This window comes from Xenopus laevis, chromosome 4S (genome assembly GCF_017654675.1).
Source record: "Xenopus laevis strain J_2021 chromosome 4S, Xenopus_laevis_v10.1, whole genome shotgun sequence".
Classification (NCBI taxonomy): Eukaryota; Metazoa; Chordata; class Amphibia; order Anura; family Pipidae; genus Xenopus; species Xenopus laevis.
The window spans coordinates 48,542,401-48,563,987 of record NC_054378.1 but is presented as its reverse complement, the minus strand read 5'-3'; the positions used below and the strand labels follow the sequence as shown (position 1 = coordinate 48,563,987).

Genomic DNA, 21,587 nt, shown 5'->3' with positions numbered 1-21,587 from the left:
AGAAAAGTATGAGTACAGAAAAGTATGAGAAACAGAAAAAAATACCTTTTTTTAAGACAATAACACTGTGCTATTTGTCACAGCTACTAAATGCCAGACTATACCCGGCCATAGACAATACAAAGAATTGTCTGTAATAATAACAAACACTCAAATTGATTAATCACTTAAGAATAGCTTTTCATACATTTGAGTGCCTTAGCGAAGACAATTTCTCTTGTCTACGGCCACTCCAAATCACAGGCAACAAATAGCACTGTGTGTAATTGCCCTAAAACGGAACAGACAGTATGTAAATATTGCTTTTAGAAAAGAGTTAAGGCACATTTTTGAGTTGCTGTGGTACCTAATGCTCTGCCTACAAATGTCACCCAAGAAGCCATTTTCAGAGCTCCTTAGCATGTTTTACAAGCTGTGCAGCGCAAACAGAAGGGATCCAGTGCCTTCTCCTGGACAGCACACTATGGGATTGCGATAGCGATCACAGACTAAATTATTCAGCACGGGCTCACTGCAAGGCAGGAGTGCAGGGGGAGACAATGGTGGGGGCAGGCTGTTAACATATCTCCAAAAGGGTTTTTGTAAGGCAATCCTCTGCTTGCCAACAAAACCCCTGTTTCCTTCTGCAGAGGAAAACCAACAGAGCTGGGGTAGGGAAAAAAAGCTTGTCTAGTGAAGTGTATTAGTGTTCATGCTTTACACTTTGAATGAAGGCATTCAATAACTTGAGGCAGAGGCCTTAGGGTCTTATGTGTGGACTGTGAGGGGGGGTGCCTGGCTTTCTTTCCTTTAACAATTCAAATATGTTATGGACTGTAAAGAACGTAAGTGCAACAGTCTTGTCTACCACACTTGACTTACGTACACTCTCCTCTGCACCCCTATTCATTCCAGGAGTTGTAGTTCATAGCTTGGGGTGGAGGGTGAGGGGTTAGTGGAGATCACATAGTTGCATGATCACAGGGCAATTGAGCTTTTTTTCATTGTTTTTCTTTGAAGCTAGCAACATTTGTTTTCCATTTAATTCTTCATCAAGCATAAATACAATGGAATATTCAGTTGTTGTTATGCTATTTATTAAGGCCAAGTATTTTCCATTGTGGCATCATCCGTATATCATTCTTTCTCCTCCCCTCTAAAAAAAAGTTTATTTTTGATGGTTTGATTGGAAGCTGGGGAAAGAAATGAATATTTAAAGCCGTTGAGTTACCCTATATGTCATTTAAATATATTTCTAATACAGGTATGGTACCGGTTATCCAGAATGCTCAGGACCTGGGGTTTTCCGGATAATGGATCTTCTGTATTTGGGTCTTCATGCCTTAAGTCTACTATAAATCATTTAAAAATTAAATAAACCCAATAGGCTGGTTTTGGTTCCAATAAGGGTTAATTATATCTTAGTTTGGATCAAGTACAAGCTACAGTTTTATTATAACAGAGAAAAAGGAAATCATTTTTAAAAAATTTGGATTATTTGGATAAAATGGAGTCTATGGGAGCTTTCTGGATATCGGGTTTCCGGATAAGGGATCCTATACCTGTATAAACAAATCTGGACAACTTGCACTAATACTTTTTCACCTTCTTTGTCAAATAGCTAATTTTCCCATAGGCAGCAACACAAAAGCACTACAAATTCTAAACGTCTCACAAAAATGGAAAAATCATTAATTTGAATAAATTGGAACAGCTATGCAACAAACCTTTTTTTGCATTAAAACGTAATAAAACCTCTTCAGAATATTATACTATGTAAAAATGCATTCTGAAAGCTATGAAGCTTTCCTTGCTGAATAAAAAAATTATAATTACTTACTGAAGTCAAGCACTCTTCTCTTTTATAATAACCAAGTCAACCGAGGCATGGTTTCCATGGATAAGATTTTATTATACCACGCTAAGTAAAAGTATGGCAGCTCCTATCCATATGAAATAAAATGATAATAAATATGCCTTTATGTGTAGGCTAATGGGTGCAGTTATGTTTCACTAAACAACTAAATGCAAAACTATATATCGATTTATTGTGTTGGATATGTGGCTTCAGTGATCTACATTTCCAAACATACATACTGGCATTTCACCGCTACAAGCAACAGGGCCACAGGTTTAAGCTCCCTTAAGTAAAATGGTTAAATGTTAATTTCTCAAGATAAAACAGTGGTAAATTCTATGTCTTCCTTGAAACGTTACTGAACATTGCATCTGCCACTGCTGACGTACAGAGGATACTGCTGATAAAAATAAATAATAATGAAGAAATATTATGTCTCCATAATTTTTTCTCTTCTCCCCTTTTACTAGAGCTGTCCCTGATAAGTGCGAGGTCTGCAGGGAAGCTGATAGAAAGACTATCAGAAGTGTATGTGTGAGCAGATCACCCTATCATCACTTCATCACAGGCACTGCCATCCACTCCCAGCCACATAGAAATTAATATCATTCCAATTACTAGAATAGAGCCATGCTGGAGGCAGCCGATAGGGAAATATCTCTTACAGAAAGGATGCTAAGGATGGAGAAAAAAGTTTTAGGGGCAGTGAGATGTCCGTCTGGAACACACCACAGGAACGGGGGGTTTAACTACAATGAATGGTTCATTTGGACTGACGTGAAAAGGCTCTACATAGTTATCACTGTCGTTGACACTGCCCTTTGAGATCCTGATCAATTACTGAAAAAAATGCAATGCATTTTGCAATTATATTATTTTAAAAAGGTCGCCTAAATAGTATATCGTAATATATTACATTTACTTTACAGTGCTATGCAATATGTTGGCGCTATATAAATACATGTTAATAATAATAATAATAATATTATGAATAGAGGGTACTAGAGTGGTTCCAATGACTGAAATAAGTCCCAAGTCATCAAAGTTCTTGGGCGACTCACTTATAATAGTTCTAACATTTGTCTCTCTATAGGAGTGGGAAGGACCAGTGTGTCTTGCAGAACCATGTGACTGCTCCTGAGTGTATATAGCAATGCCGGCAGGGCGCCCCAGGCAACCACAATGCTCCCGCTGCCCCCCCGCGGACGAGGACGCACAATCAGCGCACTTTGACGTCAGAGAGTGGCACCTATACACCCAAAACAGGGTTGCCAGGTTGGCGGTTTTCCAGTCTAATTGGGTTATTAATTTAAAGCTCAGGCGGATTTTGAAAGTACAAACTTGCCATGGTACAGATTTGGGCTACTTATTGGGCGTTTAGCTGGTTTGTAGTTTGGAAACCAGCCAAAGTTTTTTCTTGCCCTAATGTGCCAAGCCTGTGTCTCCTAATGCATGTTGGGTAACGTAGTTTAACAATTTGATGACTGCCATGTTTAATGTAAAACTACAATGCCCAGCATGCATGGAGACTAACTTGTGTAGAAGTTCGGAGTTACCAGATTTTGGGCTCTGTACCTCAGTCTCCCGTCACTCTTAAGCATACTCACATTTTCTGGTGACTTTCCTCAATTTCAGACAATTTTGGGGCCACCAAAATGTCTAGAGGTTGACCTGTTTTACCAAGATTTATTGAAATTGTATATGTATTAAGATCTTATATTACCTCCTGGGCCCCCCTCTGTAGTTACTCCCCTGGTGACGGGCGAATCTGTCCCGTTTTGCTTCATGGAAAAATATGGGAAATAGTGAAGATTTGAAAAAGGCGTATTTTCTCATATATTCATTTATTTTTTACAGTTTCTTTTCACTGCACATATTGTGCTATTTTTGGGCTACTTTTGAAGTGCCTCTTGGTTAGTTTTGGGCTGGTTTTGTAGCTGACTTTGGCTGGTTTTGAAAATTAGACCTGGCAACCCTGACCCAAAAGCTTATGTAAACTAAAATATTGCTATTAAATTGCACTGTAAAATTCAGTTAACCTAGTTTATAAATACATGCCTTTAAAAAAAAAACAAAAACAAAAAAACACCCGTACTCAACAAGTGAAAGCAGAGAGATGCTTTCAAGTATATGTAAGGGCTATGTTGGCAAAGGGGACTGGGCGCAGCCTATACCATTGAGGTAAGTGAGACAAGATGCATGTATGACACTTTCTCTAGCAGACAACACTGTTGTGATAGCTAGGGATGGGTGAATTTGACCAGTTTCGTTTCTCCAAAAATTTGCCGCCGGCAAAATGTCGCCAAAGCCCATTAAAGTCTATGGGCGTCAAAAAAAAAAGTCTATGAGTCATTTCCGCGGCGAAACAAGGTGAAAAAATTCGCCCATCCCTAGTGATAGCAATATTACAGGAACCAATATTCTGACTAATCACTTCTTTCTCGGCACATACAGTTTTACCGGCTGATGAGTGAATAGAGGAAAGCAGAACTGATGTCTATATGATATTTTCAGTAAATTCATCAGCTGGCTCTTATCAATATGGATCAGCTATATGCTGAGACAATTCAGCTGCTCCAGTTTAAGATTACATTTATTGAACAGTTTTTTGTATTGAAACCATCATTATTACAATGCACAGTATGCATGTGCTGCTTTATTTCATTAGCTCATTAGACCTCTTTAAAGTCTTTACTGAAAAGACATATCTGCAACAATGCATCTTACATCAGCAATTAATCAAGCTGTGTGATTAGCTAATCTAACCATGCACTTACAAACCTAAAGAATGAACTTTGTATGTGTGAGGTCAGTAATCTGTAGAGTACAGAGGGGTGCTCCAGTGACACAGGTAACTAGATTATATTCACTAAGGCAAGGGTAAACTTCTATTAGACGTGGCAATAAGTCCTTACAGAATTAGTGACAGCTAGCTTTCCCTGATATTAAACTTTTACTGAATTCTGAAAAATAAATACATACATAAATATTTTTTTAAATTCCGAACTGAACCTTGCATTCTGAACATTATTAAACATACGTAACAAGCACATGTATATGTATAGATTTCTATGTAATAGGGTGAATGGTTCACTTTGATGTCTTTGATGCAATAGTGATTTATCACTTATGTTTATTACTCATCTTACTTCTTTTTTTCTTGCGTATCTCTATTTCTTTCTAAATTAAACATTTTACATGTTTTTTTGTGTTACGTATGTGAAAATGGAGGTGGCCTTCTTTAATGGTACCCACCTTACCCAGAAATAAGTGATCCTACATAGTTTACTATTAAAAGTGATAGAAGGAACTTATAGACAGTGGAATGTGCAATTCTTGAGCCACATGACTACTTGTGCTACTACACTACTTTTATTATAATCTATTACAGCCCCCATTTGAGGATGTAATAATCGCTATCTAAGGGCTCCTCTAATCCTCCCTGACTCGGTAGAGGATAAGTCACTTCCTTACCCTTTACAGCCATATGGAGCAACACAATGGTATGGAAGATAAATGAATCATTAATAAGTTGTGCTACAGAGATATAAATATGTTGGTTATCACTTATTCTTAAACACATGGTAAACCAATGACACAAGGCTACTGAAGTACTAGTGCAGAACAGCAGACTAGTATGGGCAGTATACATGGCATTTAGTATTTTATTTATTGACATGCAATGACACTGTTTCTCCACACTGAATGCATGCAGACATTCTCACTGTTGCTATACACCTGGGGTCACTATTCTTGTGGATCACGCACTGTGGCACTGAGCTCTCAATAACTTACCTTTGGAGGATAGGAATGTGCTGCAAAAAAGACACATAGGGGTATATTTATCAAAAAGTGAAGTTACAGATTGCCACAGTCCTCTAGAGTGAAATTCTGCCACTCTCCATTCATTTCTATGGGATTTTTTAAAGGTGTATTTATCAAAGGATGAACTTTCACTTTCACCCATTGATTAAATACTCATCTCATAGAAATGAATGGAGAGTGGCGGAATTTCACTCTAGAGGACTGTGGCAATCTCTAACTTCACTTTTTGATAAATATACCCCATAATGCCTAGCACTACTATAGAATCTAGGCTAGGATGCAGCCATCCACTGACATAGACTTGACTAAGTAGTTGAGTAACACTAGTAGTAAGTAACTACAACACTACTTCCTGGTAAGTCATTAAGACGCAGATTTTTCATGATCACCGCCAGGGGAAATCAACACCAATTCTTTGGCAAACACAAATGACTGAAGGCAGAAGAGGTCTGTTGAACTGCACACTACAGGTAACTAACTACACACTTTAGGTAGCTAAAGCAAGAAAAACTGTGAACCAGAACAAGGGGAACACGCAGAACTAAGCAAATGATCCTTAGAGCAATGATGAAACACAGGGCTGGCATTAAAAAATGAGTTGAGCTCTAGGCAGGAAAAGTATGGTTGGGCCCCGAATAAAGAGGAAAATAAGAATATTTACAATTTCCAGCACCCTAAAATAGTCTTCATTACCAAACAGATTAAATAAAACATAGGGAGTTATTTTAATGTCAACAGTAATTTCCCACGTATAATCAAAACACAATATGAAAGTGGATAACTAATTATAACTTTATAGCAAGAGTTTGTTTTAATCCCACCCAACAAAAAATGAATGAGCACATATTTACAGTGTGTATGCTGCATCTCTATGTGTACGTGCCACCTATTTCCTATCTTACAGATTACTTCCTGTTTATGTTATCTCATAAAATTCCAGCACATTCCAGTGTTGTTTAGTAACTGCATCCCTCCACGTACATTGGAGGATAAAGAATAGCAGAAGAATCAGCAACATGGAAGCAGTTTATTAAAAAAAATAAACCAGCAGTTGGAGTGTTAACGTCTTCAAGGAGATTGCTGGTTCAGTACATTAATACAGCTGCCCAAGGGCTTGTTCTCAGTACAAAGTCTACAGATAATCGGATATATGTGGCCTAGTTTTGCTCATTTTCATCCCAAAAATATACAATTTGTTCAGATTTTTTTTAACTCATAAGGGCTCATTTACTAAAAGAGGGCAAAGTGTACACAACAAACCTTTCTCTGTTATTTTCCACAAAAAAGGTTTGTACCTCTGGTATAGTGTGTAAAGATCTGAACCTGACAGAAATTAAATTGCTAACATGTGCACCTTGCAACTACAATGTAAGGGCAGCACACACTTCGGACCCACTACAAATAACTACATACAAACAAATACAAAACAAATTCACATGTAAGTACATGCAATCACAAGTAATCCCCTTCCTTGGGAACTTTGGAGCAAAAATTAGCAAAATAATATTAGGAGCCCTGTAACTGCTACCAGCAAAGACACATTTGGTGCCAGGTACATGCATGGTAAATGATGTATTATATATAATGTTTTAGAAGTTATGTGCATCAGTCCTGCAAAAGACAATTTTGCTTCCTTATGGGTCTGCATCACTCATTTAATTCATGGCCTGAATGACTTACGAAACATACCTGGCCCATTCCATATTTGTGGTTCTTCAGCATCTTCAGTACTGGATGGGCTTCTAGACTCCTGAATGTTTTCTTCATCTTCTCTTAACTCCCCCTCTAAAAAAATAAATAAAAACATTTTTTTTTTTAAAAAAAAAACACCTATGTAATGTCTTAACATATACATATGCAATAAAAACTAGAATTTGATGAATAAAAATTATTATTATGTAGATGCAGTGATATACTGTATACAGGTATAGAACCTATTATACAGAATGCTTGGCACCTGGGATTTTTCAGATAAGGGATATTTTCATAATTTGGATCTTCGTACCTTAAGTAAATTATGTAAACATGACATGAAACTGGAGTTTATGGAAGACAGCCTTTCTGTAAATTCTGAGCTTTCTGCATAACTGATCCCATGCCATATTATTACATGTGAAGCATTTTATCTCCTGATATTGTCTATTATATATAATACCCAGGTATCAATATCAGGAAATACATTTTTATATAAGACAATTAAATGGAAGCTGTCTGATAAGCTTGGTTGGTAGAATCAGCTCACAAAACTTCAAATCAGTGGGTCCTGGTGCAAGTACCCTGAATGGCCACCTTCCACTCCTCTTGCATCAATTGGTTGAAGTACACTGGCAGGACCTGGATAAGCAACGTTTCAGGCTACACTTGAAAAAAGGCTCTGTGTAGCCTGAAACGTTGCTTGAAAGCCTGAGTAGTTCAGTCAGCAACAAGAGGTACTGCTCAAGTGGACTCTAAGGTGGCTCACACAACCACAACCCTAAAAATTTACAATATCTCAGAGGAAGCTGAAAGAAGTTCTCTCTCCTGTTAGCAAACGAACTATGCATATTAAGCTCTGAAAGAGTCATGGTAGAGATGACAAGGAGGATCTTCTAAAAAAACAATGTGGTTAAAATTAAAAATGGTTTATATATATATATATATATATATATATATATATATATATATATATATATATATATATATATATATACAGTATATTAAATCGGGTAGAACTATATATTATATGTATAGTTCTACCCTATTTACAAGGCTATTTGTTTTTGAGGAAGTGGCACGTCAAGCATGTGGTGATTGAATACATGTATGCTCCATGTTATTTATTAAAATTATTATTTTATTGAAATAATAATAGAGCGAAGATTTTACATTCCTTTGGGTGCTAGGACACATCTTTATTTGTTTGAGACCAACAAAGTTTGGTGGTTATTATAAGTAGCTTTTTCTTGTAATCACTAGCAGAGCTTTGTATAAAAAAAAAAAAAAAACCTGTACAATATGCAGATAAACATTACATGAGTGTGGTGCAAAAGTTTATTCCGTGAGACACTGTGGCAAAGCAGATTCATAGCGACTCTATGCTGGTGTATCATTTGACTGTGCTGTCCAACAGGACACAGTTTGTCTAAATCTGAGATAAAAGTTAAAGATGTCTTGCCGATAAGATCTTAAAATCCAGGATTGGCACTTTTTGTTTAGACCTTGAGTTGTTGCAGAACTACAACTCTCAGAATTTGGTTATGTTGACAGGAGCGACTAGCAGTCCCTCCTTAAAATATATAAAACCTAAACCATGTTGCGTTTTCTCTTTGGCATTTTGATGGTTAAGTCTGCCCTCAAAAATGTCATCTCAGTTCCCTGTGGCAGCATAAAGGTTAACAAGGTGTCAGGCCACAGCTTTCCACTTTGCTTATTCCTAGCAACTGGCTGATAATAATTTTCCCCATTAACTGCGGTTAAAGATGGAGCGATAAGGCTATCTGCATATGACAGTGCTGCTGATTAGTGCACAAAGTGCATGTTTGCCTACCGTCCTGCAACGATAACCGAAACAGCACAGATCGATACAACCCATAAATGCCAACGTCAGAATTATTAATAGCAGCCTTGGGAGCATGATTATCATCAGATCAATAGGAGTTCAGTGTCACCACCCTGTGTATTTCCTACTTTGGGCCCAGTACATATCGAAAATTAGGTTTTTAGCAATTTGGGCTGCGTGATAACGAAACAGCACTGGGGAAAACAAAGGTCGGAGAAAAAAATAGAGTCATTGGTTGAGGTGTGCGGTTGACTGCCCATTTTCTGCTGTTAAATACAAAATCTAAATCTAGGCCCAAAATAACTAGCCATTTGATTACATAAATGAATCTTTTCACTAAAGTTGTGTCATGCAAATACTGATCCACAGTTTCCAGAAACTTTTGTGTCATGTCTTTAGTGGGAATCATTTGTCTCACTCTTCTTCTCCTAAGAAGACAACGTGGGGGGATTCTTAAAGCATACAGAACTTTAGAAGCGGATTAAACTCCCTTTGCACTGTGAATCTGCAGATTTTGGGGGAAAGGGACTTTTGTTATGAGTTGCACAACAAAAATTTTAATAAAAAGATTTTTAATTAAACTACTATTAAATCATGCCCCTTTAATGGTGGCCTTTTTTGTCATATTTTCTTTAAAGGGGTGCTGAAAAACAATTTTTTACATAATGAGAAATGAGACGAAAGAAATGTAATTCTAAGCAATGTAAGAAATGTAATTCTAAGAAACTGTACTATATATTAATTCAGTCAAATGGCAGTGGTTTTAAAGTTATTTGTAAATGTAAGAGAAAGTGTTTTTTGTTTATCCCTTTCTTTTCTCTGCACTCACTGCTAGAGTCCTGCACGGGTCCATTTTTTGGGACCCGTACTGACCCGTGCCCGCAACCTGCAATCCGCAACCCGGACCCGCATTCTTACCCGCTTGGACCCGCTACCCGAGCCGACCCGCAAGTACCTTATCAGCAACCCGGACCCACTGACAATCAAGAATCAGGGAGTGCTGTCATTGTAAACCGGAAGTGACATCATCGGAAGCAGCCGTGATCAGAAAAAAATGAGTAAAACAGGAAGTGCTGTCATTGTAAACCAGAAGTGACGTCATCGGAAGTAGACATGGCCAGAAAAAAGGAGTAAATATCGCTATTGAGACCCGCGGCCCGACCAGCGGCCAGACCCGCAACCCGCAAAATCGCCGACCTGTGTCTAAACCTGCACCGGAACTTCTATCCGCAACCCGCAGGTTACCCAAACCCACTGCAGTACTCTACTCACTGCTGGTTGGGGCTACTGAATACAGCATAAGAGAGCTTGTTTCTGCTACATCAGTTGCAGGGCAGAGAGTATAAACAACAAAACAGATATCTTTTATCAACAGAAATTACATTTACAAACAACGTGAAAACCACTATAAATGTGTAATCGATGTGTAATGAAAAGTTGCATTAGACAAAAAAAAAAACTTTTTGGGAAGGACATTCCCTTTCAATGTTTGTGAAGATTCTCATTCATCCAGGTCATGGTATATCTATATTCTATAGATAATCCCTTTAAATCTTTTCCCTTCTTAAAGGAACACTAACACCAAAAACTGTAAGTGGCACATTTACTTAGCTCGAGTGAAGGAATAGAATAAAAAATACTTTGAATTTCGAATGTTTTTTTTGGCTACTTCGACCTTCGAATCGAACGATTCAAACTAAAAATCGTTCGACTATTCGACCATTCGATAGTCGAAGTACTGTCTCTTTAAAAAAAAAAAATCCACCCCCTACTTCCACCTACATTCCACCCCCTACCGAATCTCAATGTTAGCCTATGGGCTTTCTAGCCAATTTGTGATAGAAAGAAAATCGTTTGATCGATGGATTAAAATCCTCCGATTAGTTCGAAGGATTTAACTATGACAGTCGAATATCGAGGGTTAATTAACCCTTGATATTTGACCCTAAGTAAATGTGTCCCTAAGTGTAGCAAAGTAATTAAAATATAATGTAACGTTGACCTGCAATGGTAAAAGTTGCATGTTTGCTTCAGAAAGAATACTATAGTTTATATAAAACAAAGCTAGGTTAGACAGCTCTTAATTAGTCTTAGTCAGACTTCAAATTGGATTGGCTGATGGCTCCCTCCCCAAGTCGGTTGTAACATGTGATACAACTACATGAGCCACACAGGAATCTCATGTTGATGTGTATATGGAAAGATTCTGTAGTTGTAGCACTAGCTCACACAATGAATTTATTTGTTTCCAATGGAGCATCGTGATACCTGAAGTACAGGGAGATTTTGTGATCTGACCAAGTTCAACGGAAGGTTTTGAGGCCGCTTCTTCACTTTCTTGCTCCAAAGACTGAGTCACAGAATTACATCCATTTTCTAGAAGTAAATTAAAAAAAATGTGATGACTATAACTTATTACCCACTGAACTAAAAGTTTTTTTTACAGAAGGCAGCTGCATGTCTAACCAGGTCTGTCTTAATATCAAAAATATTCATAGACTTGCTTCAGGCCGCACTCCATACATGCTTGGTCCTCAACATGAACCGCCTAGAAGTGATAACCAAAAGGTACAGAATAAGTTTTGGGAATTTATAGCCTATGGTATGGCTTAAAGGAGAAGTTTAAATCACTGGAGGTTGCCAATTTTTATGCATTCCCCAGTGTTATTAGTTATAGATTACTCCAGGCCGGTGCTCCTGTTAGTAGAATACATCACTAGGGTTCTTCTCAACAAGCACCACAGAGCAATTCTCTTCTTCTTGCCCTGGGCATATGCAAACAGCACACACACCCACACATAGAAAGAAGGTCCGTCATTAAAATTAAAATCACTGGGGGACACCTAGTATTGGGCAACTCACAGTGATTTATACTTTCCTTCTACTTTAAGCAACTGCACAAATTTGATTTCAAGGCTTTGTACGCCCCTTGGAGTTCACAATTTGAAGTGTAAAGGTTCTATGAGAAACTTGAAAAACCAAGATTGAAATCCTTGGTCAACTTCTTGGGAGACAGGACAGTTACTAAAGTTCAAAGCACATGTATGCATCAGTCATTTGATACAATATAATCACTGAATGAAACAAGGTAGAAAACTATTTTAGCAATATGTTAAAGGAAAACTATACCCCCAAAATGAACACTTTAGCAACAGATAGTTTACATCATATTAAAGGAAAACTATACCCCCCAAACAATGTAGGTCTCTATTAAAAGATACTGAGTAAAACAGCACATGTGTAAAACCCTGCTTCATGTAAATGAACCATTATCATAATAATATACTTTTTTAGTAGTATGTGCCATTGGGCAATCATAAATAGAAAATTGCCATTTTAAAAAATAAGGGCCGCCCCTTGAGATCGTAAGATTCACTGTGCACACATACAAACCACATGTAAGGTCACATGAGCCAATTAACAGACAGAGTTCTGCCTTTTGCTTCCTCACTTCTTCCTGTTACAGTTAGTGTTGTAGTATTTCTGGTCAGGTGATCTCTGAGACAGCACAGATACAGTCACAAAATGGTGGTTCAAGGCAAGAGATGTAAAAGGGCAATATTTATGTAAATATATATTCCAGTTTGGTAAGATTCTTTAATATGTCATTCAATTTGATATAAACTATCTGTTGCTCAAGTATTCATTTTGGGGGTATAGTTTTCCTTTAAGTAGTATATTAAAGAATCTTACCAAACTGTCTATATATAGATCACCTGACCAGAAATACTACAACTCTAACTCTAAAATGGCATTTTTCTATTTATGATTACCCAATGGCACAAACTACTAAAAAAAGTATATTATTATGAAAATGGTTTATTTACATGAAGCAGGATTTTATATATAAACAGCTTTATGCAATATCTTTTTATAGAGACCTAAATTGTTTGGGGGGTATAGTTTTCCTTTATAGTAACTAAACACCTTATGTAAATACCTTCATTGCTGTCACTGTTGACAGGGCTAGGAGAATCACAATCCACTGACCCATCCTGATCTGAGTAGGCTCCATCTTTGTCAGAATGATTTGGCTCCTCTATAAACTTTGCTTCTGTGCCTTCCATGTCTCCAAGGGAACCTTCAAAGGCAAAAAGGGAACAAACTAAAATATAGCAAGCTCAACTACAGATAGCATGGTACATTCAACTAACACTGATAAACTAGGAAAAGAGCTAATCAGAAATTATACAGAGTCTTCTAAACATACATGAGGGCATTCATTTTAGTCAAAACACATATTTTTCATCAAACACGTACATCATCATTAAAAAATATAAGTGAACCTCAACAGGATTTGTGTGCTATATATTAACTGCCAACAAGAGTTTTCAGGACAAGGAGTCTTTACAGCAATTACTGCCACCAACAGGGATTTATGGAGTTTAGTTACCAGGTACAAGGTACCGTTTTATTATTATTATTATTATTATTATTATTATTGAGTAAAAGAAATTCTTCCACAAAATAAAAGTTGTTTGTTTAAAAAGGACTCTATGGTAAAATGGAATCCCCATATTTCTGAGCTTTCTGGATAATGAGTTTTTGGATAAGAGCATCCACTGTATACATAATATAATGGTCAACATAGATGAATATTGTAACAGCAATACAAGCACCAATACGCTTTTTTGACCAATATATGCCATAGACATGCGATACAAACACACACACACACATATATATATATATATATATATATATACATATATATATATATACACACACAGTCACCAAAAGTTGTGGCTGTAGGGATGTAATAAACGAGCAATATATTTTAAATGTCAAGTGCTATTATTGCCATAACCCTACCACATGAAGAGATTATTCTGTGGAAAAACTGGAATTAAAAAACACACACAAGACAAAAAAAGAAACCCTCCAAAGACCTCAGAGGCACTTTGACTGCAGGCATGTATATTTACTCAGAAAGAACAAAGGCCCCATAATCTATACATAGCACACAACAATAAGCGTGGAAAAAGGCACCAGCAGACAAGGCACAGGCAATTTTTCTAATTCTGCTAATTTCAGTTCCAGCACAATTAAAGTTGCCGCTGATAATGCCCAGAAACAATCAGGAGCTAACAAATCGCTTTTCTCCTCTTGTAAATGTAACGTCGTTAAGCTAATTTCTTCGTTCACGGCTGCACAGCTTCTGGGTGTCTGATAATGTTAACCCTCGGCTTTCTGATCACATGATCCATTGACCTGTTTTTGCAGTTTAACAGAATGGGATTGAAGCTGGGCTGAGGAAGATCAAACTATATGAAATCTGGCATAGTTCATTGGAGAAAAAAAAATTAAGCTAAATAAAATGTGTTTTTACATAATGCAGCCTTAAAGTAGATAAAGTAGATATCTTTGAAATTATGTTTAAGTGACTCAAAAAGCAAATCAATATATATAAATACTAATTATGAGCTCAATTGGGCCTTGAACATATATTGGACCTCAAGCAGGATTTTGAATCCATAAAACGCAGAGTCATCCACAAAGTAAAGATACTTTTGATCATCACTTAACACAATAACAAATCTAAACAGCTATACAGGACACAGTAAAGTAAATTGCACACAACAGGGAAACTAAACACATACACACATAATATATAAAAACATGTTTTTCTCGCCAAGCTCAAATTTCCTGTAGGCATTTACTATTAGAATTCTTTGGGAGAAAGTGAAGCATGTCTCCAAATTTGGAGAAAGTGAAGCATGTCTCCAAATTTGCTAGTTTTGAAAAATCTGGTCAGCCCTGGAAGAGCAAAATTTACCTACCCAATTCGAAGGCTGCCTACAAAATAGCAAGCACCTTTTAGATTGTAAGCTCTGCTGAGCAAGGTCCGCTTTCTCTCTCTCACAAGTAAAATGTATCTTTATACATGTATGTACCATTTGTAAAGGCTTACCCAATTCTTCTATTCAGAATACTTACAAAGGAAGACAAATCTGGTTTTCTAATGCCAGGCACAACCAGAAATAAGGTCATACCTAGAAGTGAAAGAGAACTAAAGCCAACTGTGTAAGTTGCCAGGTCACCATCTAATACCTGATTTGAGGCTAGGCAGCTAATTAACCTAAAGATCGTCCACTAGTGATGTGCGGGTTGAGAAAAACTTGACCCGCATCCGACCCTAACCCGCTGCGCCCCAGCCTGCACCTAACCCTAACCAGGTGTGCTCCCTCTTTATATACAGCACCTGTGCAAGTACATAAAAAAGCACTCGCATAGGCAGAAGTGAGCAGAAGAAGGCTGCAGGCGGGAAGAATGGAGGCTTAAGTTCAGCCTGCACATCACTAGCGTCCACCTCTTGTCCATAAGTGGACTACCCACTCTAGGTCAGTGAGTAGTAATTTCTGATTGGTTGCTATGGGCTACTAAGCAAGTGCTAACTTTGCCCTTAGTAAGCTCAACTTGAGTGGAGAGGGTTTTCAACCAGTAGTTGGTGAGCAACATTTTCCACAATCCTTTGACAGCCAGATGGTTGACAATGTCTTTCAATCTTTGGGCAGCAAGTTGCACATCCTTAATCGATAGTGACTCACAGGTTTCATTTTCACCAGCTCAAGTGCTTTCAAAAGATGACTGAATTGAACACATTTATAGTAAATGAAAACAATGGGTTACAAATAAAGAAACTTGCATCCGTTGGGCAGGGAAGAGGTTAAACACCATTACATAAAGCAATATTTTCTCACCCCATTTGGAATCCTGTCCAGAAAACAGCATGTTTTAAAAAAATGCCTTGGGAGGTTAATGCGAGAGCCCTGGGTAGGAAACAAAGGATCTTTTCATAGAACTTTAAATTCTCCTCTGATAATAATCTGAGATCAAACGCCTGGCGCTTGGGCCCCAGATCAATGTAATGAATTTAGTCTTCTGGCAGAAGCAAAAAGATTAAAAAAGAAAAATGGTGATATCTGACCCAAATTTCTTCCCATTTTGTTGTGTTTGTCAGCTGCTACTGCTGATGTCTCACACCCTGATCTTGACATTCTGAATTCGATCCCAGTGCCCCAATGAAATCATTTTTAATCTCTGTAGCAACAATTTCCAATGTATGGCCCTCCATCTTATAACTCTTGGACTTACAGTCCTGTAAAAAGTGGAAAGCTGGCAATACAATGAGCAAAGTGGTTGGCAATATGGTGACATGATCTAAAATTTCGAAATTGTCCAAGCACCACTTTATAGAAGCCTGACTGTATTCAGTCGGTCAGGGAAAAAAGTATTTGTCAATGCACCATATCCACACATTAGGCCATGCCTAATAGGTATCTATTAGAAAATCTATTGGGCTGGGTCGAAAATTCCATCTTGGTGGACAGCATCGGGAGGGGACTGAGGTACCATCATAGGCATTCATTAGATCTAGTGATTGGCCCAGGAACCAAATCAACACAGTAAAGCCCACTTTTTTTACCCACTTTCGGACTTTATAGAGGTACTAAACTCAAAGGTAGCTTTTATGTAGATCTGAGAAAAGTTTTTATACTGTTGATAGGCAGTCCCTGTAAATGGTCGTACACAGGCCAACTGTATGGGTATCCCAAGTGTGCAGGTGAAATTATCAGGTACTGTGCAATTTAGTTAATCACATGCATGGTCACAAAGTACTGATTCATTCGTTCTGGCCTATGGCGCCCTTGTGCATATTCAAGATAAGATTACATTAAAATCACAGGTGTCTTTTAACATGATTCACCTTTATTTGAATTGAAGGCTATGACAGGATAATCAATGAAAACAATAATAGCTTAGCGATTTTTTTTTTTTTTTCACAAATTCTTCAAAATGTAAATTGAATTGAGCGGGGCCTTCTTCTGTAATGATTAGTATTTGTATGTATATATTTTCAAGTTTATTAGGTTGGCACTATCTAAATAGAGAGAGAGAGAGAGAGAGAGAGAGAGAGAGAGAGAGAGAGAGAGAGAGAGAGAGAGAGAGAGAGAGAGAGAGAGAGAGAGAGAGAGAGAGAGAGAGAGAGAGAGAGAGAGAGAGAGAGAGAGAGAGAGAGAGAGAGAGAGAGAGAGAGAGAGAGAGAGAGAGAGAGAGAGAGAGAGAGAGAGAGAGATGTCTTAAATAAGGCACTGCAATATTTAGTAGACTGATATACCATAGGATACTGATCACCACTCACTAGCCCACGCTTCCAAGCGCCTGTTCTGCTCACAACAAACACGACTGCAGCTGTTAGGGTGAAATGAGACGCCAAGGCCAGGAGGTGTAGGGGGAAGGAGGGGGAAAGGAGAAGGGCTACGTCTGAAGCAGTCACTTCTGTGGGATAGCTGGGAGACGGGCACACTTATCACCTCTCGCAGGCATCCTCAGACAGACTGATCTGTCTATTCTTCATTAAGCAAATACGCTGAAATGGAAATGAAAACATAATAGCTATTTGATTTGCAGAGAGATATTTTGCATATTGGTTTGTCGCTGATAGTGGAATTTCATCAACTCCCTTTTTTCATGCTTTAAAAATGGAATTACTAGGCTGCCCAGCAAAATGTGGGGGAGCAAAATCCCCTTACAGCAGAGCTCAAAGCATTAAGCGACAATGACAATTATTGCATTTTAACAGGCACAAACCCCCACCACTCTCCACTTTCTCACAGCCCCTTCTATATCAGCCCTTTATCCATCATTTAGATTTTAATTCATCTTTGTATACATTAACATGCATGATAACAGTAAATATTGAGGATAGAAAATGGTGTTTTTATTGTATAGAATTTTTTTATAAACGGTTTGTGTGCTATGGCTATATTAACGGTGGCCCTATGTCCTTGTTGTTTTTTATTTATCCTTGGTTTGGGCAATTTCTCTCCCTTAAAAGCCACAAATGCTAGTGGCTGGGGAGGCTTTGGCCTTTTTATTACCAACGCCTGTGAGACACCCATTATATTTGCTGCACTTATCACTAGGTAACACTTGCACAGACCCACACACATTACACCTATTACACTCCACATTTAGCTTTTCCTTTTTCATCTCTCTCTAAATCTATACTCACACCTGTACTTATAATTATACTCACACAAATACATACACAAGTGTGCACTTATATATACAACTTTACTTTTCCTTCATTATAGTCTCTTCACAATCACATTTTTTTGGTCTGGACAGTCTCCCATTCAAAAGCCGCATATGCAGGTGGTGGGGGAGGATCTAGTCCACAGATTGAAACCAAGGTTTTATATTTTGATCACAGGTAAACAACAGGTTAGGGACCGCCGTATGGGGTTTACCTTGACGTGGTATGGCGGCTTACCAATTTTATGATCATAATTTTGTAACAAAAAACCCTGTTTTTCTTTTTTAGACAGGGGATTATTGTATTTAAATATTTTTTTTTTATATGGCCTTAGGAGTGCACCCACAACCCCCCTCTTGTATCTGCTATGGCTATGCACTTGCCAGATTTTTAAGTAATTGTTATTTATAGTGTAATAATCTGTCAGAAAAACTGAATGCTCCTGGAAATTAAGCCCATCTCCTATGAAAAACCATATGGAGTAGTGGCAATGTGTCTCTTTTTATAACAGACTTTAAAAAGCAGTTTGATACATCATGTGATCTGCAAATGGCCTTATGGACCCCCGTAGGACTGACTAGCAGGTTTAGCCAACATGACTTTAAAGGAACAGTAACATAAAAAATAAAAGTGTTTTAAAGTAATAAAAATATATATGTAGTGTTGCCCTGCACTGGTAAAACTGCTGTGTTTGCTTCAGAAACACTACTACACTTCATATAAATAAGCTGTTGTGTAGCAATGGGGGCAGCCATTCAAAGGAGAAAAGGCTCAGGTTACACAGCAGATCACAGATAAGCTCTGTAGAACATAATGGTGTTATCTATTATCCACTATTTAACCTGTGCCATAGAGCCTTTTTTAAATTTTTACAATTGCTACACAGCAGCTTGTTTATATGAACTATTGTAGTGTTTTTGAAGCAAACAGATCAGTTTTACCAGTGCAGGGCAACACTACATGATATTTTCATTACTTTAAAACACTTTAATTTTTGGTGCTACTGCTCCTTCAATGTCCACCTTCTGTATAGAGCTATCAATCCACTCATTGGCTTCAGTATGATACATATTTCACCTGCTTATCTGCATATAAAGTAAGGAATAGGGAGGTTAAGGCTGGGGCTTACTGGGAGTTTCAGCCAGAAAGAAAGGCCAGGTAAACTATAAAGTTGCATTATTATGCATTATATATAAAACGTCAACGTTTGAGCAGTTTTGATAAATAAGTATGGGTGGACTTTACTCTGACTATAAAAAAAATGTAGTGAATTGTTGTAAAAGACATGAATGCTGCTGGTAACAGAAACACTTGCTCTTTTCTACAATAATCAGCAAATATGCAAGTGGATTGTTTTGTCGATGATAACATACATACAGGCAATAGTAACACATGCATCTTACATTCAGAAGGGGAATATGCAGATTCCACTTTATCTCCTAATCCAATGTAGCAGCATCTATATGGCCTCTTGGGAGTTAAAAGTTGGCAATCATGGCACAACACAATTTTCTCAGTGATCTGTGGGTTAAGGAAGGGGAAAGGAGAGATTGCACAAAGAAAGGGGCCAGCCACGGTTCAAAGGACAAAAGGATTCCAAGCGATTGTCTGTGCGGTTCGCCCAAATTAAAAGCCACATTACCTTCTTTCAACACTGAAATAATAAACCGTTTGTGAAATACTCCCCGTTTATCCAGTAAATTAAAAAAAGGGGGTGGTTAAATGAGAAATAAAGAAAATTCCTAGCTGCCAAGTGAAAGACCCTGGAGTATCAGAGCCTAGGCATGCAGACAAGAGCAGGCCGATAAGGAAGGACGATAACAGATAGAAAATAGTAACACATTCGGACTTTCCCACCAGCTTCCAGATCATGGGAGGATGGAACAGAAGAACTGATAGCAATGGCCTTACTCCCATCCCCCTGCCTCCTACTTCTGCTCATTTACCCACTGCAGCCCCTCTGAATTCTCACTGCACCTTACATACAGCATTATTTGCACACGATTAGCTTGTGTTTTGTATTGCATCTTTGTTGCAAGAGAATGGAGGAGATGCAGAAGGCTGTAACTTTGCCCTGACACTAGCAGTCGAACCAGCAAGTACATCCAAATTCATATATAAAGAGCAACGGTGCAATCAGGTGCATATTTTCCTTCTTTAAATCAGGATAACGTTTTATCAGAATTTCCAATTATTACCTGTACTTGGCATTCTTAATCAAATGCAATTTTTACTATAAAAATTGGACACACAGGTGCATGAAATCAAACCTGTTAGCTCAAATACCAGATTAATCCAGGCCATGTTACATTGAAATGAAAATGGCCTAAAGATGTTAAATAGCCATTAGGCCTAATGTACATAAGCCACAGCTTCTTTTCACTTTCCGCTGTTCTGATTATTGTGGCTGTCTATCCATAACAACCCCAACAGTGCAAATGTGGACTCACCTTGTATGGTACCTCACGCAGTATCTATTGCTTTGTCCCAGGAACCAGTATCAGCGGATACTGTACAAGGTTGGGTCATGTACGGTGTACCTAGAGGCCCATATAGTACACCTTGGCCCACAACCCTACTGTGAGGGGTGTAATGTTACACAAAGTCAATGCAGGGGATACAGGTATATATGGCACTGGCCTAGCCACTCGCCAGTAGTGAATCCAAAATGAAAGAAATTGCCAATACCTGTGCTTGCAGAAAACGGGGTGCTCCCAAATTTATTCAATGGTGCTTCAAGACACTTAACAAACGATCAAACGTTTCGGGACCGCATGACCCTTCCTCAGTGAAGTGTAATGTTAACCTTAGCCTTGGGGCATGGGCACAAGAAGTGTAAGGATCACTTCACTCCGTCTGCACATTTTAATGAGGTGGAGAAGTGGATCAGCTCAAATCCGTGAATTCCTCTGCATTTTTTAAAAGTACAGCTTCCAAATTTTTTGACATATGGACCACTTATATCCTGAGTCTTCCCCCTGACATAAGAAAACTGACGGTTTCCACATTCTACAGAACCACGTGGTACGACCTAGAAAGCCTCCGAGGAACTAACCCTCTTATTCTAGCAATACGGTCTGAATAAAATGGATATACTGGCTGCCTCCCAGGATTCACGGACACATAGATAAAGGAAAACGTATAAATGTCCCTTTTAACAAGGGCAAGTAATGGGCATAACTGATCTAAATGTTTTATTTTATGTTGTTGTTTTGTTAATAATTATTAGGATTTGAATATAGAAGAGGTCTCTCATAGTCACCTCGACAGAAATAGTGGCGAATTTATAAGTGTGACCGCCACTACCAAGTTTGCTATAATATGTTCATATTCTCTGAAAACACGCA

General features: G+C 38.0%; 1 protein-coding gene across 5 annotated transcripts in view; it reads right to left on the bottom strand.

Annotated features, from left to right (window-relative positions):
• zfpm1.S (zinc finger protein, FOG family member 1 S homeolog) overlaps window positions 1-21,587 on the bottom strand; it is a 95,982-nt gene that overhangs the window by 37,216 nt on the left and 37,179 nt on the right. For 2 of the 5 annotated variants that reach the window (XM_041561206.1, XM_018240464.2), the window contains exons 2-5: window positions 17,320-17,571; window positions 13,141-13,281; window positions 11,469-11,576; window positions 7,352-7,447 (exon numbers count right to left, since the gene is read on the bottom strand). In XM_041561206.1, coding sequence (XP_041417140.1) covers window positions 7,352-7,447; window positions 11,469-11,576; window positions 13,141-13,267 — 331 coding nt within the window. In that variant the 5' untranslated portion in view covers window positions 13,268-13,281; window positions 17,320-17,571. The remainder of the gene's footprint in view (window positions 1-7,351; window positions 7,448-11,468; window positions 11,577-13,140; window positions 13,282-17,319; window positions 17,572-21,587) is intronic. The other 3 variants (XM_018240461.2, XM_018240462.2, XM_018240463.2) reach the window with 2 other exon arrangements.